Source organism: Aedes aegypti, chromosome 1 (genome assembly GCF_002204515.2).
Source record: "Aedes aegypti strain LVP_AGWG chromosome 1, AaegL5.0 Primary Assembly, whole genome shotgun sequence".
Classification (NCBI taxonomy): domain Eukaryota; kingdom Metazoa; phylum Arthropoda; class Insecta; order Diptera; family Culicidae; genus Aedes; species Aedes aegypti.
In genome coordinates this window covers 123,389,974-123,405,183 of record NC_035107.1, presented here as the reverse complement: position 1 = coordinate 123,405,183, position 15,210 = coordinate 123,389,974, and the positions used below count along the sequence as shown (strand labels likewise).

The following is a 15,210-nucleotide window of genomic DNA, read 5'->3' as shown; positions in this document are numbered from 1 at the left end:
ATCGGCAAAGAAAGCTCTCAGTTAATAACTGTGGAAGTGCCCTTAAGAACACTAAGCTGATAAGCAGGCTTTGTCCCAGTTGGGACGTAACACCAGGAGAACCAAGGAGAAGAAAAAAAAAGGTTCTACATTTTAAATTTGTAGAAAAGATTGTTAACGCGATTAGCACAAGATGGTCACACCTACAGTTACGTCCTTGATCACCACCGCAGAAAAGATACGCATCGTCGCAATGAACAGTGCAGCTCGTTTGATTTACACACATTTTGATATATCACTCTAATTTAATTAACTTAGAGAAAATTTCCGCAATTTCCACCTATAGATGCCCACGTACTAGTGGTGTGGTTTCCCCGGTTTTCCAATAAGCCGTGCGCTTGTTGCATGACCGACTCTTCGAGGGTTAAAGATAACATTTTTTGGACATAATTTCGTTGAGGTGAAATCTACTAACTCAAAATTGACTTCATCGTTAACTGACACGCGCATCATGATAAACAGCTCGCTTGTCATACACAGCGCGAGTGTACTGTTGCCTTCGATAGTGGAATTCTGTCCTATTATTACATTTCCCCGAAGTTCATTACACATAACATAACCGAGTGTACAATTACCTTGAGTGACATTGTCTTATTAGGATTTGGGGTAATGAGGTAGAATACACTAACCATACGACTACGAAGCTTACAAATTTTGACGGCCAGCAAGCGATAATGCAACGTGCGCAAATCAGCTAAATGAAACGCATTGAACATTGAATATTCGTTGGCCGATAACCATGAGGTCATGTGCGTCATTTGACGGGGTAAAATCATCCACTTAAGAAATTTAATTCATGTATCAAAATCAAGTATTAATAAATCCTTTTTCGATGCAGCACGTCGTTTTTAAATCCTCTGGTATGACCAAAACTTATCATTTGAAAAAGTGCTTAAAAATTGTTTAAGATAATTTTTAGCGACGGGGTAAAACCGACCATCTAAGGGGTAAAAGCAACCATCACGATTTTCGTACACAATTTTGCGAAAGAATACATCAATTCACTGTGATTCTAAGAAGTATGATGTTTCATGAAGTCATGCTGAAGGTGTCTGGGTTCGATTCCCGGTCGGTCCAGGATCTTTTCGTAATGGAAATTTCCTTGACTTCCCTGGGTATAGAATATCATAGTACCTACCACTCGATATACGAATGCGAAAATGGCAACTTTGGCAAAGAAAGCTCTGAGTTAATAACTGTTAAAACTTCCAAAAGAACACTAAGCTGAGAAGCAGACTCTTTCCCAGTGAGGAAGTGATGCCAAGAAGAAGAAGATGTTCATGAATTCTACATGGTTTAAGCTGGATGCTGAATTATTGTTTTTGATTGATTAAGAATCAAGTGCTCGGGTTTGGCTTGCATTTTTAACAACATTGATTTCACTTTACTTGAATAACGATGTACGACGTAGTTACAACTTTTAAAATGGTTCAGACATTTATTTGATATAAATTAGGGGTGGCGGTTTTACCCCATAAACAGTGGTCGGTTTCACCCCGCTTACGCAATTTTTACAATGAGAGCCTTACTTCAAGATGAAATACCTAAAATTCATATCTCATTTTACTGAATCATATTTCATATTTCTGTTTATGCATGGACGGGTAATTCGTTATGCTTTCACAAATAATTTCCTTACAGAACCCTTAACCCTCTCTTTCCCATGGTAGCACAGGTGATCCACCGATTTTCAACGAACACTAGCTAAACCGAATTGGTACGAGTAGCTTAATAATGATTGGAATAAATTTATACGCTCATTTGTCTCATCAAACATCAAAATAAGTGACCTAAGGGTCAAACTATTGAAAAACAATCAACTCACTATTGTAAACAATCAAATTTTTTAATTGTGATTTTGAATAATATAGCTTATTTGGAACAACTTTTGTTCAAGCACTTTTTTTAGAAACGCCATTTTGATAGTTAAATTGGCGAACAAAGCTGTGGGAAAGAAAGGGTTAAGTGAGCATCTGTTAAATTTAAATCAAATTCAATATCGATGTCATTTCAAATTGAAGCATCATAAGCCGAAAAGCTTAACTATACGATTTTTCATACCCACTTGCCCCGCGGTACCTTATCCTGAACTCTCAGCCTAAAACTTTGTGATAGATTTGAGAGGATTCAGCCATTAATTTGTGTAGAAACGATGAAGAATCTCGAATCTACCTAATTCCGTCTGTATTTTTATTGTTTATCTTATAGATCGTATGAATAAACTGTACATAAGTTTTTCTTTATTGAGATATATTTGTCAGATAACATTTTTTAGCGTTTATTCAAGTTGATATGATAAAACTGAGCAATTGGGTCCTAAAATGTTTAATGAATTCTCGTTTTTATTCAAAAATACGAAAGAGCATGTTCTTGCAACTACTTTAGCAAGTTTTCCCGCTCAAATAACGGGTATATCATTTTTTAACTTCAATTTTAAAAATGGTTCCAACCTTGACACTTGTGATCTTGTTTGACATTCACTTTTTCGACAAAAATGCCACAGGGCATATAGTTTTAACACTGGGGTTGTTCCTATCTGACATTTCGGAAGGGACACGGAAAACAAAACATACCCAAAATTCGAGTTTAAACCAAGGGGTGTGACAAAATCTCAAAAATCATAAAAAAAATGTTTTTTGTACTTAAACCAATGAAAATCATTTAAAAATTGAGTAAACATGTGTTTCTGCCCTAAACTTAAGCGTTTGGTATTAAAATTGAGACAGGGCTTTAGGACCCTATTGAACAAAGATGTGCTCGGCTACTGAACAACCTCAAATAAAATTTCAAAAAATTTCAGGCATAAACGACAATTGGCTTGTTTAGGGGTATCCAGTTTCTTACATACCGTAATCCGGGGTAACATTGATCACTGTTTTGGATATTTCTCAAGTATTTCATTTGAAAATGCAAATGTAGCATGTTTTATATTTTTAAAACAAGTACTGCCACTAATAGCTCGTGACTTTATACTGTATTTAGTTTTTTGAAAGATTTAACCATGTTTAACAAAAAGTTTTAACCGATTTTTTTATTTAACTGATATGGGGTAACATTGATCACCTATGTAAACAATGTTCAGTAATATTGAAAAGGTCGTTACTTACTTAAATCATTTTCAAATTTTAGCGTTACGTAATAAATGGATGCTGCCTTATGAAAATTCTGACAACGGATTAGATTTTAGCGATGCCATTTATAGTGAGAACCGCATTTTCATTGCTCATATCGTTTGAAATAATTGTTTCTAAAAGTTGACAAATTTACGCATGAATTTTCACAAAAATCTTAATTTTTAATAGCTTATACAGTCATCTCTCCCTTACTCGATATTGAAGGGACCATCGAGTTAGGGAGGTATCGAGTTACAGAACACAAATCCAGTGCAACTGCGATCCAAGGGACCATCGAGTTAGCCATGAAAACCAACTTTTACTATGGTTCTCTAACTCGATATCGAGATACGGAATATCGAGTAAGGGAGAGTTAACTGTATATAAGAGAAAAAGAAGCCCCATTCATGCTTTGGAAATGTTCGATCATAAAATGATGGTACGAACTTTTTACGAGATGAATCATTCCGATCAGTATCAGTAGGAATTTTGATGTGTTCCAGTAACCACTCATGCAAAAAATTAAAGAATGTTTTCAAACATTCTCGATTTTAGCATACAGCTTTCCTTATAGTTGTTGTAGATAAGGTTTGACCATAAAAATATCGTGATAAATAACAAAATTCAAAGTAATGTATTTTTAAAATGTTCGTCAAGAAATTTGTTTAACGTGAGCGGAAATAGGAACACCTAGATGCAGAAACAAATGTAATTATATATGAAAGTTTTTCAAATTCATTTTATTTTGCCGCTAAGCAACTATACTTGGAGCTACATTGTGCCATAAAAGTAGTTTTGATCTACTCAATAGTTGGTTTATAATAAACATTTGAACAGGTAACTTCCCTCAAGGTGAAGATTAGTTGAAGCCAAACTTCAAATTTTCAAGAGCACAAATCTGGAGAATCGTAAACCCGTTTAAGCTGAAAACCTAATCGATTGATCACCACCAGCTAGTGATCATTCGATTAAGTTTTCAGTTTGAACGGATGTTTGATTCTTCAGATTTGTGCTCTTGAAAATTTGAGGTTTGGCTTCGATTCATCTTCACCTTAACTGAGCGGAATCTGGTGCACTGATGGTATTCTGTTTATAGAGATTTTATAGCAATTTGTAAAATTGAGAGTCCCTTCTCTACCAAAGTTTTCTTTTCTAAAGTTTTTGATATTTTTTTTATGTTTTTATTTCAGCTCATGATGCTGTTTTCCTGAAATCCTTACGTGATTCCTCTTGCTTAGGCAACATTCGGGGTCCCCTACAAGAGATTTGACCTGGGTCCTCCAAAGTTCAAATCCGACACTTGCTGTCTGTATGATCGATAACCTTAATTTTGGCAATCTAATGGTAGTATACTCAGACCTAAAGATTTGCCTCATAACAACCCAGAGACATCATCGCGCAGATAACCCGAAGTAGGTATCGCAATAATTCTTTATTATCAGCTACTCCCAACGATGAGCACGCTGCTTGTAGCATAGAAGCCACAGCACCCAGGGAGACGCGCTCTAATGACCGAAACAAAATATAAACAGATTGACGACTGCAAATAGCTAGCGCAAACAAGAATTTCGCACACACCACCAGTTTATATTTGGTTCACGATAGGCCACTGATCTTGATGGACGTAATCCGTGTCGCGGGTAAAGGACTTGACAACAACAGAACAATGCGCGCTGTAATTTATTGACCGCGCGCGCGAATGCATATTGATATTATCCCAACGCCGATAAGCTAGGTCAAGTAAGATAGGACAGCTAGGCCAGGCTCTCAAGATAAACGTGTAGGCACTCCGATGCGGAAAACAACGAAAGGGCACTTGGTTCATCACAGAAGGTCGGTGGCATCTGATCAGCGTGGAATATGTTCCATGAGTATAATCAGACTCAATATACTTTACTGCATATTGGTATAGCTGTTCTGTTAGTATAGTGTATATCAGAAAATCTCCGACCCGTCAAGGCCAATAAATTACCATATCTTGGCGAGAGCGCTAAACCAAATTACACCATAACAAGCCGTAATTTTTCGCAATATAGGTACGCTACCCAGTGGGCGAGGCCTGTTGGATAAGTTGTTCTGAAATAAAATGCTACAACAAATGGGTGTAAGTTGATCTAGTTTCTGCAAAACCGGCATCAACTCGAGCAATCAGTTACGAATGTCACAATTAGGGCAAGGCTCGTTTGGAACTACTCGGAACAGGTTCAACACTTCATGAATTTGTACCACGTGTTAGCCAAGGCCATCAGCGGCGTGGCGTATTGGCAGCTGTTCAACCTACAGACTGTGGCAATAAATACGGTGAAATGCTTGTTGTTCTGTGAAATTTATATAAATACTGCTTCAAACAATAATTAGTTTACAATAATCAATCGTCAGAATAATAATTTTTGTCTTTTTCATAGCATACAGTGATTGGGCGTATGGGGACCACGGCCACGGGACCCCTGGCTGACGTGACAGAGTTTTGATTATTATGTTAGAATATTTCAACGATCGTCTCCAGCACACATTTTTATAAAGAAACGCGTCATAATCAATTTCTCGGAGAACCCTCGGAGTTTAACCAAAAATCAGGATTTCGTTAGATCTTACCAGAAATCATTTGATGATTTCGTCCAAAATGCACAACGGATGTTGCAAGGAATCTGCCAATACATATTATAAATTTTATCAGAATTCTGCCAGGGATCATGGCAGCCGACCTACTGGTAATCTCAAAATAAATTCATTCAGGAAGGATAGACGATGGATTCGTCAATCTATCGTTAGGTGCATTATATATTCACATATTCACCTAAATGTTGTTCTTGAGATATTACCGAGTTTCTCAGCGTCCTCAGCGATTTGAATTCATCCAGGCTTCATGCTTATTTCCTGGGAAAACGGTGTATAACACAGCGTAACAAAAATGACATTTTTGCGTGTCTCAAGGATCAAAATATGTGTTTCTAGTAGATTTAAGGTTGCTGAATCTGATGCCTTTCACAGAAATGTTCCAGCACGTCACAATTTTTGCTACAGGTCGTTAAAGTTGTATAAAACACTGGTTTCATCGATGTTCACATGAAATTTAAACAATGATTTACACTGAGAGGCAAAATAAAGTGCCCACTAGGCCGTCCCTTATTTTTCGAAAATGCGAAATGTTATAAGTTCGTCATTGTAAAGTGCTCGTTTTGGTAAGAAAAAAATCAGGTAAAAATTTGAAGTCCGTACGTGGACGCTAAGTGGTCCCCCAACGGCCCAGAAGGTATTAAGCGTAGATGACCCCGTGCGCCAAATCGAGCTCGCTGCTCTAGCGTACGCAACATGAGTACAAAAAACCACTAGTAACAAATTGATAATCAGCATAGAATTTTAAGTAAAATGACATTTTCTACTGTAGATATCTTCATAACACTACACGCTGACATAACATTCAGAACTAAAAAGGGATCGTTCAAATATTACGTAACGCAACAGGGGGAGGGAGTCCATACAAAAATTTAAATTTTTCGTACGAAAGCTGTTGCTTAGGGAGGGAGGGGGTCTAAAATTGGCAAATTTTGCGTTACGTAATATTTGAATCATCCAAAAGAAAACAAACTTCTATGCTGATTATCAACGCGCGCAGAACAATTTGTTACTGGTTGCTTTTCGTACTCATGCTACGTGCACTAGAGCAGCGAGCTCGATTTTGCGCACGGGGTTATCTACGCCTAATACCTTCAGGGCCGTTGGGGGACCACTTAGCGTCCACGTACGGACTTCAAATTTTTACCTGATTTTTTTCTTACCAAAATGAGCACTTTACGATGACGAACTTATAACATTTCACATTTTCGAAAAATAAGGGATGGCCTAGTGCCCACCTTACCAGTTTTCAAATTTCTGTCGTTGATTTGGTTCAAATTAAAGTTAACATATTTAAATCTTTTTTGATATTTTATTTTTGATATTCTTTTAAAGTTGCACTTATGAAATTTTGATAAAAAAAAAGAATTTTACTCAAAGAAAAAGAAAATCAATTTGTATTGAAAAAAAAAATAGTGACAAAATAAAGTGCCCACTTCCTTCTTGGCCCCAGAAAAGATAATTTAAGAAAAATAAAGAGCAATTTAATAGTTAATGTGTCCTTCTTTGGCCTTCAGGACTTGCTGGAGGCGCTTCGGCATGTTTTTCACCAGGTTTTGTAGGTGTTGTGGTTCTAGTTCTTCCCAGGCGCGCTCCAAGGCTTCAAAATAATTATTTTTGTTGGTAACACCAGTTTTGTCAACCCTGGCATCGAGAATCGCCCACAAATTCTCGATGGGGTTGAGGTCTGGGCTTTGTGGAGGCCATTCCAGCGGTTTAATCCGACAAGATCGGAAGAAAGACTTGGTCTTCTTGGCAGTATGCTTCGGGTCGTTGTTCTAGAGAAATATTAATTTCTCTTCAAGGCCCGTCTGGATCAGCGAAAGCTCCAGATTTTCCCGCAAGATGTTTATGTAGGAATCTGCCGTCATTATTCCGTCGATTTTCACGAGGCTTCCTACTCCACTCCACGAAAAACACCCCCAGACCGGTGCTTCTACCTTAGGCCCAGGGAAACTGAAATTTGGTTTTCCCGGGGTACCCATAATGCTTATTCTGCAAGTCGGGTGAAGTAAGACGACTCGAATGAGATGACAAGGGTCGATCTGCTCCAATTTGTTAAACATTAAACGTATCATGTCACTCGAGGTGACATACCCGACGCGCAGATTCCACCAAAACATTTCAAGATTTATTAGGGAAATTCTCCAAGAATTCGCCTAAGAATTCCACGAGTCCAGGAATTACAACAGGAGAGATTATTTGAAGTGGTTTTAGTTATCAAACAAAGACTTTTTCAATTATATCCTTGAAAATTACATCAATTTTGTGTATACGATAACGTAAGTAATTGCTCAAGTTTTCGTTTATTTTCATAGCTTCCCCATTTATACTTCCTAAAATCCCTCCATAGATCCTTTTCCTGTTTTTTTTTTCAAATGAAAACTGTGGTTCTTCAAAAACAAAAAAAAACATTCAAAGATATCTCTTAGAAATTCTCTCATAAGTTTTTTTTTAGGAATTACTAACGAAATTCCACTTGTTTTAATTCTGGATTTTTTCAGAGTTATCTGAGAAATCTCACTAGGAATCAAAAAAGAAACTAATCCAAGGGCGTGGGGATTTTTTCCGAATTTCACAAAGAATCCAACACATATCATAGATCCGACAGAGGGGATTCCTGAAAATATTTCTTCACGGGTTCCATAAAAAGCTACCTCCTGGGGAAATTTTCGAGGAGATTATCTTGGATTAAGCTTTAGTGATCGGAGAAAATATCTAGATCAGTGAAATATATGCTGGTGTTAACTCTGAAGGGATTCAAGAAGGAAACCGCAATATGAACTCCTAAAAGAATTTCCAAGACAATGAAATTTGATAGATATTCTTGAATTTTTATATATATTCTTGAAAAAAAAAACCTAAGGAGATTCCTGAAAATGTGCTTTTAGTATCCCTGATTCATGAAAGGGTTATTAGTGGAATTCGTACACGTTTTGTTTTTTGCAAAATCCTTGGGATTTGCTGTTTTGAGTTGCGTAATAACAAAACAATGTTTTAAAAATTGTAAAATAATGGTGAATGCGATATAATTTCTGATACACTTAAGTGGTCTTATAATAAATTTCAAATAATGTTGTTCGTAACTCGTTGCAGAACTTGATTTTTACAGCACTCGTCATAATTATCCTACTCGGCAAGCCTCGTGGGATAAATTTACGACTTGTGCTTTAAAAATCATCATTCTGCAACTTGTTCCGTACACTACAATTTTAACTTAAAACTCTATGAAAATGTGGCTTGGCTTTTGCCTATGAATGAAAATTGAAAGCAATCACATGTTTTTTTTTTCGATATAAATTTGATTGTAGAAGTCCATTGAACATTTCTTGTACCGTAATCCGGGGTATCATTGATCAGCGGGGTAACATTGATCGGAATGACTCACCTCATCAAAAGTTCGTATTATCATTTATTGATGAAACATTTTCAAATCATGAATGGTGCTTCTCTTTCTTATATTCATAAGCTAAATAAAATAATATTTTTGTGAAAATTGCGTTTACCTTATGCGTGAATTTGTCAACTTTTCGAAATAATGATTTTAATTGTTAAGGATGACACTACCGAAGATTCATGTCTCACATAAGTTCTGTAAACTATATAAGCAAGCAAAATGTGGTTCTTACTAAAAATGACATCGCCGAAAACGATTCCGTTGTCAAAACTCTTATAAGTATGCTCAATTAGGCAACATTACTGAATTACTGTTAGGAATGTAAAATTCCCTTAGGAAATTGCCTACCTTTAGGCGTATTTCGTGGTTCGAGGTGTTTTTAATATTAAAATAACTCAAAAAGTAAATGACTTGTAAGCGTTTGGTCTTCATATTCGGCTTCAGGGACCATGAATTAAGTAAGTAACGACATTTTCATTATTACCGAACGTTGTTTATATAGGTGATCAATGTTACCCCATATCAACTAAAGCAAAAAATCGCCTAAAACATTTTTTTAACATGCTTAAATTTTTCAATAAACAAAATACAGTATATAGTCTCGAGCTATGGGTGGCAGTACTTGTTTTAAAAATATAAAACCTACAACATTTGCATTTTCAAACGAAATATTGAAGAAACATTCAGTAAAATGATCAATGTTACCCCGGATTACGGTACTTAAAAAAAAAATACTAAAAATCCTATTTTTTTTCAACTGTTTGCTTGTAAATTAAAATTCAAAACGATGGCATATGCTTTTTTCGACATTAATTTGCTGCTAGAGATTATTGAGTGTACAGATGTTAATACACATCGTAAGTTTGATCAAATTGGTTGAAAGTTGTACCAGCTGTTTCTGTTAGAGTGCGGATCAAAATCTCTTATCCTGATTCTGAGTATTTTTTGGAATAAAAGAAGAAAAATAAAATACACTAAGTATGGGTAACCAAAATCACAAATAAGCGTACGGCGTAGATTGCGCTTCATGTATATTTTTTTTCAATACACCTTGTATTACATGTACTGTACCTGTACAGACTATAGACTGTACAGATGTACCAACCAGCTGATGAGAAATCGAAATCCCTATACTCGACTCTCTTTTGCCCGCATGGCGAGGGTTCATTCTCTGTTTGTTTACCTTGATTTGTTTGAGCGAACCCTTGTCCTTTGAAGCCAGCTGCATTCTGTAGGTCTTTTCATTTTCGTACAGCTGACATAGGATGGATTAAGTTTTGCAAACACAAAACAAGGAAGTGTCTATATTGACTCACCATGTGCGACGTTATTGATGCAGTCGAGATAGCGTGACCCTTCTTCGTCATACATATACTGGCCCTGGCCACGAACTATTTTCAACGGATCGGTTTTGTAGAACAATTGGCAAGATTTGCTGTAATAGAATAAAGAGAGCCAAAATAATGCAACAGCCTAAGTTGATCTAAGGTGAAACACTGACTTCAATCTCTGTCACATTTAGCTGGTCTTATTTAAAAATTTTACCAATTTTCAATAACTACTTTCACCAGTAATCACTAGACATAATTATTCAAATTTCAAAATGTAAGCATGCATAAATATGGTAATTTTGACTGAACAACGAAAATTTACGTAACTATTAGAGAGAGGAGGCACAAACTAGTCATAATATGTAACAGCTCTTATTTGTTAAAAACTTACCCAATATGTTTGTTTCGCAGCCGGATGGTATCGGCTTTGGGCATGTGTTCTTTGCAATCCACCACGTTTTGCATTTTGCTCACTTTTTTTTGTCCAGACACACAATCAAATACTTTTTTCGAATATTTATTTTTATATCAATTTTTTCTCAACCGTGCGACTTTCTTAAGTGCGCACGTGCTTCCTTGGTATAAATTTTGTAAAATTAGAACACAACGATACTTTTCTATACCCAAAACACGACCTAAAATCCACTATACTCCGGTGGTGGTACTGGGTGATTGCTAGCAAAGGATGTGAATCCTGCCAAAATTGCTACTGCTTGTCGGAAGAACCGAGATTGATGTTAGTCATCAAGATGATAACGTCAAACTGAGGAAAATGTTGGAGGCCCGCCAGTATTTGTATTCTGCTCTCTCGCTGTCTAGCGCTCCCAGAGAGCAATCTGGGCACCCTCAGCTGTATGTCTGTGAAAATGTGCTTATGGAGTTAAGCAGGTTTCAACTAGACTCTAGACGCGGGTAAATTATCACGGGCTGAGATTAAGAGGAAGAAAGTGGACTCGCGCTGGTCACAAAGAGCAATTTTGTGCGTGAATTCTTATCTAGTGGCACAGAAATTGAACGTTGTAAGATACTGTATATAAATATTGCAAGGCAATTTCGTTATCATATTCCACGAAAAACAAAAAAAGCGTGTGCCATAAAAGAATCATTACTTTTGGGTTCTCTCTAGGCGCTTGTACAGCCAATGATGATTTAAAACTTTTTGGAATTCCTTCTAGCTGGTATTTTAATGTTGGAAGTATCAGTGATCTGACACAAATATATAAATTGTCAGGTTTGCTTGTGAAGACTTGGACTATGATGTAAATTTAAACGCCAATGTCCATTAACCCCTCTACCGGCAGCTTCATTTTTTACCGCAATTTTCAAATTTAAATCGTTATAACTTTTTTGTTTTTCAATATTTTTGCACCATTTTTTCACAAGTTCTCAAAAAACTCTTCTAGTTTCGAAATCCGTGTCGATATTAATTATTGGTCATCTGGTTTTAAAGATATTCCGATGTTCCTTGGGGGACCGACTTTTTCCATACAAAATGTCTCTGGCGGCCATTTTGTTTTTGATCAATTTATCAAAAAAATAAAATGTGGGCTCTATAATGCCAGGTAATAGGGAGCTTCACTGAAAAAATCATACAAATCGGTTCAGTATTCTTGGAGATATCTGAAAATTACGATATGATGTTTTTTGAAGTTTTTAAGATTTTTATTTGGCCAGCGTGGTTCCAGAAACCTAAATGGCCATTACTTAAAGACGGCTGCACCAAATTGCTTCATATTTTCACAACATACTCTCATTAATGTATTGTTCCGAAGAGTGAATATCCGAATAAGATTAAAATTCTGTAGCCTGAGAAATTAACGGGGGTTTCTAGTTACGGGTCGGTCCCCCAAGGAATTTTGGAATATCTTCAGAACCAGATGACCAATGATCAATATCGACACAGATCCTTAAACTAGAAGAGTTTTTTGAGAGCTTGTGAAAAAATGATGCAAAAATATTGAAAAACAAAAAAGTTATAACGATTTGAATTTGAATTTTGGAGTAAAAAATGAAGCTGCCGGTAGAGGGGTTAATGAATACAACGATAGAAGAAAATTTATAGATTTTACAAACGACACACGTTTTATTTCAGGATGAAGATTAGTTACATAATAATAGGATCGATTTACGTTCCATTTTTTAGCTGGGTAGCCTTTTAACAACTACTTTCATAATTTAGGAATACTTGGGACTTATATTCCATTTGGTAGGTATATTATAACATTATCAAAAATGTAAAATGATGCATAGATGACCGTACAATTCACAGTTGCTATATCCGTGATTGACCGGAACAATCGAAGTTGCACAGAGATTTAATTAATGGGGCTTGGGATTAGATTGGTTCAACGATGAGTTCGAAGAGGTTATGGATGAGAAGAATGCATCGCGGTCTGCAATACTGCAGCACAGTATGCTGCAAAACGATACATACTGAAGGGGAAACAGCAAACTCAATTATTATGTTGGAAGACCACCGACTTTCAGAGGTGGTATGCCTGTCCTGAAGAAACGCTAAAATTCCACCGGAAGCTGAACGCGTCCCGGTAGGGCATGCAGGGCTGAGGATGGGAGCATTTTGACAGATGAACAACCTTGCTCGTGTGCTCGTTTTGCTAAGAAAAAAATCAGGTAAAAATTTGAAGTCCGTATGCGGACGCTAAGGGCCGTTGGGAGACTACTTAGCGTATATGTTCGGACTTCAAATTTTTACCTGTTATTTTTTTTTCTTACCAAAACCGAGCACTTTACAATGAAGAACTTATTACATTTCACATTTTGCCATCGTGTCCTTCCAGCTTTTTGAATACACCCGATTCTATTTTTGCACGGGGGATGCGTACCGTGCAAAAAAGTTTTCAGTTCAAAATTTCAAAAACAAAAACACCGTAATTTGTGGACGGCGCGTTTTGTACATGATACATTTGGGGTGAGTGTGAATCTTTTTGACCGAAGCTTCTTTTGAACTCCATAGTAGGCCTGGCTTCCACTGATGATGTGCCTCCGTATTTCACGGCTAAGGGGTCATCCAAAAATGACGTCCATTATTTGGGGGAGGGGGGGGGGGTTCTATGAAAGTGTGACAGTGCGTGTATTAGGTATTGGAAAAAGCGTGACACAGGGAGGAGGGGTCGTCTGGAAATCCCGAAAAATGATGGACGTCATATTTGAATCGTCCCTAAGTTATTATCAGCCGTTAGCAAATCCACCTCGAACGTATCCCCGTCTATCGTAACACTGCTACCTAGGCGAGCCCTGTTGCGCTCGTCTCAACCTACTAGTATATACACACATTCACCACCAGTCTAACCTTAGAAGCCTCGCGTTTCGGGCAAGTGTACAGGTCTGCCACCTTTTCAAATGTGCATATAATCCGCGAAGCAAACAAATAGACTGGATCTCGTGAAAATTGTACCCCGGCTGTTAAGTCCGGCTCTCCGCATAACACCTTCTAGCGCGATATTGAAAAACTATCCCAAAAGTCCATCACATTGTCGTAGTCCCCGGCGGGATTCAAACGCACCGGTATGTTCGCCTGAAACCTTCACACAATGCTGCAGATTTTCCATTGTTGCTCTTATCAGTCTCGTGAGCTTCCCGGGAAAGCTGTTCATGAATTTCCATAGCTCTATGCGACATTTTTGGAGGATTTGCCATACAGTAAAGATTTGGTCCGTTGTCGATCGGCCGTCAACGAAGCCATTTGATTTACACGGCGAGTCACTTCACTCGAGCCGAGAATTGTCACCTCGCTATACGACACCGACAATTGTCATCTCACGCCACTCGTAGAATAAACCTAAAGTTCTCACGAACTCGTTTACTACGACTGAATATAATCTAGGATAAAACCATTTAGAATGATAGGGGCAATGGGGGCAATATGAGTCACTCCGGTTTTAACCTCATAAACAGTGTTTTAATGTCTAGTGTCATTATGATTTGCTAAAGGATGCTTCAAATAGCCACCACAATAAAAACCGTAAGAATATTCGTTTAAACACTCAAGATATTTACAACAATGTACAAATATGGTCTTTCCCGAGCAACACACATGTTATAATTGTGTATTATTAACTAATATATGACTAATTTTGGTCATATATCAGTTGAAAATACACAATTATAACATGTGTGTTGCTGGGGTTGTCATGAAACACTTATAATTTTGACAGTATCCAATTAAGCCTATAAAAGATAATTATATTTATCGTTCTGGTAAATTTTACCAATCCATTGAAACATCTGATCATACTGAACAATTCGTGTACGAAATTAGATTTGAGCTTGAGCTTGAGCTTGATTGGCCGCCCGTGGATGCACTCCAGTATCGCCAGATCAGCTGCACTTACACAAGGAGCCAACCGAATGACTGCTTGGGACTAACAGGCATCCTCAGTGTATAAGTACTGGTGATCTTCTATTTTTAGGCAACAATGGCACCTGCCACGTCAGAATGCTGACCAATGTGGGGAAGGGGGAGGAATTGATGATGCATTGAACTGGCTCCCACGTAGACCGTATATTCCACTGCATCCACGCCAGTTCATGCGGGAGTGTATGGATTGGGGGAAAGGCATGGGCAGAGAGGTTTGCTTTTGTGGTTAGCAGACTGCCTATGTATCAGGCGTAAGAAAGGCGTGCGCGTGGAAGTAAGAAGCGTTAGGGAAACGGTTTCTTGTCCGTCTCTGGTTCTAGCGTTTGCTATGAACGA

The 15,210-nt window shown here is 37.4% G+C and overlaps 1 protein-coding gene and 1 long non-coding RNA gene across 2 annotated transcripts in view; one reads left to right on the top strand and one right to left on the bottom strand.

The window, feature by feature from the left end:
- Positions 1 to 11,276, bottom strand: part of LOC5576312 (alanine--glyoxylate aminotransferase 2-like) — a 24,310-nt gene extending 13,034 nt beyond the window's left edge. Inside the window, exons 1-2 of the mRNA XM_001655996.2 lie at positions 10,888 to 11,276; positions 10,482 to 10,600 (exon numbers count right to left, since the gene is read on the bottom strand). Coding sequence (XP_001656046.1) covers positions 10,482 to 10,600; positions 10,888 to 10,961 — 193 coding nt within the window. The 5' untranslated portion in view covers positions 10,962 to 11,276. The remainder of the gene's footprint in view (positions 1 to 10,481; positions 10,601 to 10,887) is intronic.
- Positions 4,200 to 15,210, top strand: part of LOC110676954 — a 19,626-nt gene continuing 8,615 nt past the window's right edge. Inside the window, exon 1 of the long non-coding RNA XR_002500848.1 lies at positions 4,200 to 4,564. This is a non-coding gene — a long non-coding RNA (uncharacterized LOC110676954). The remainder of the gene's footprint in view (positions 4,565 to 15,210) is intronic.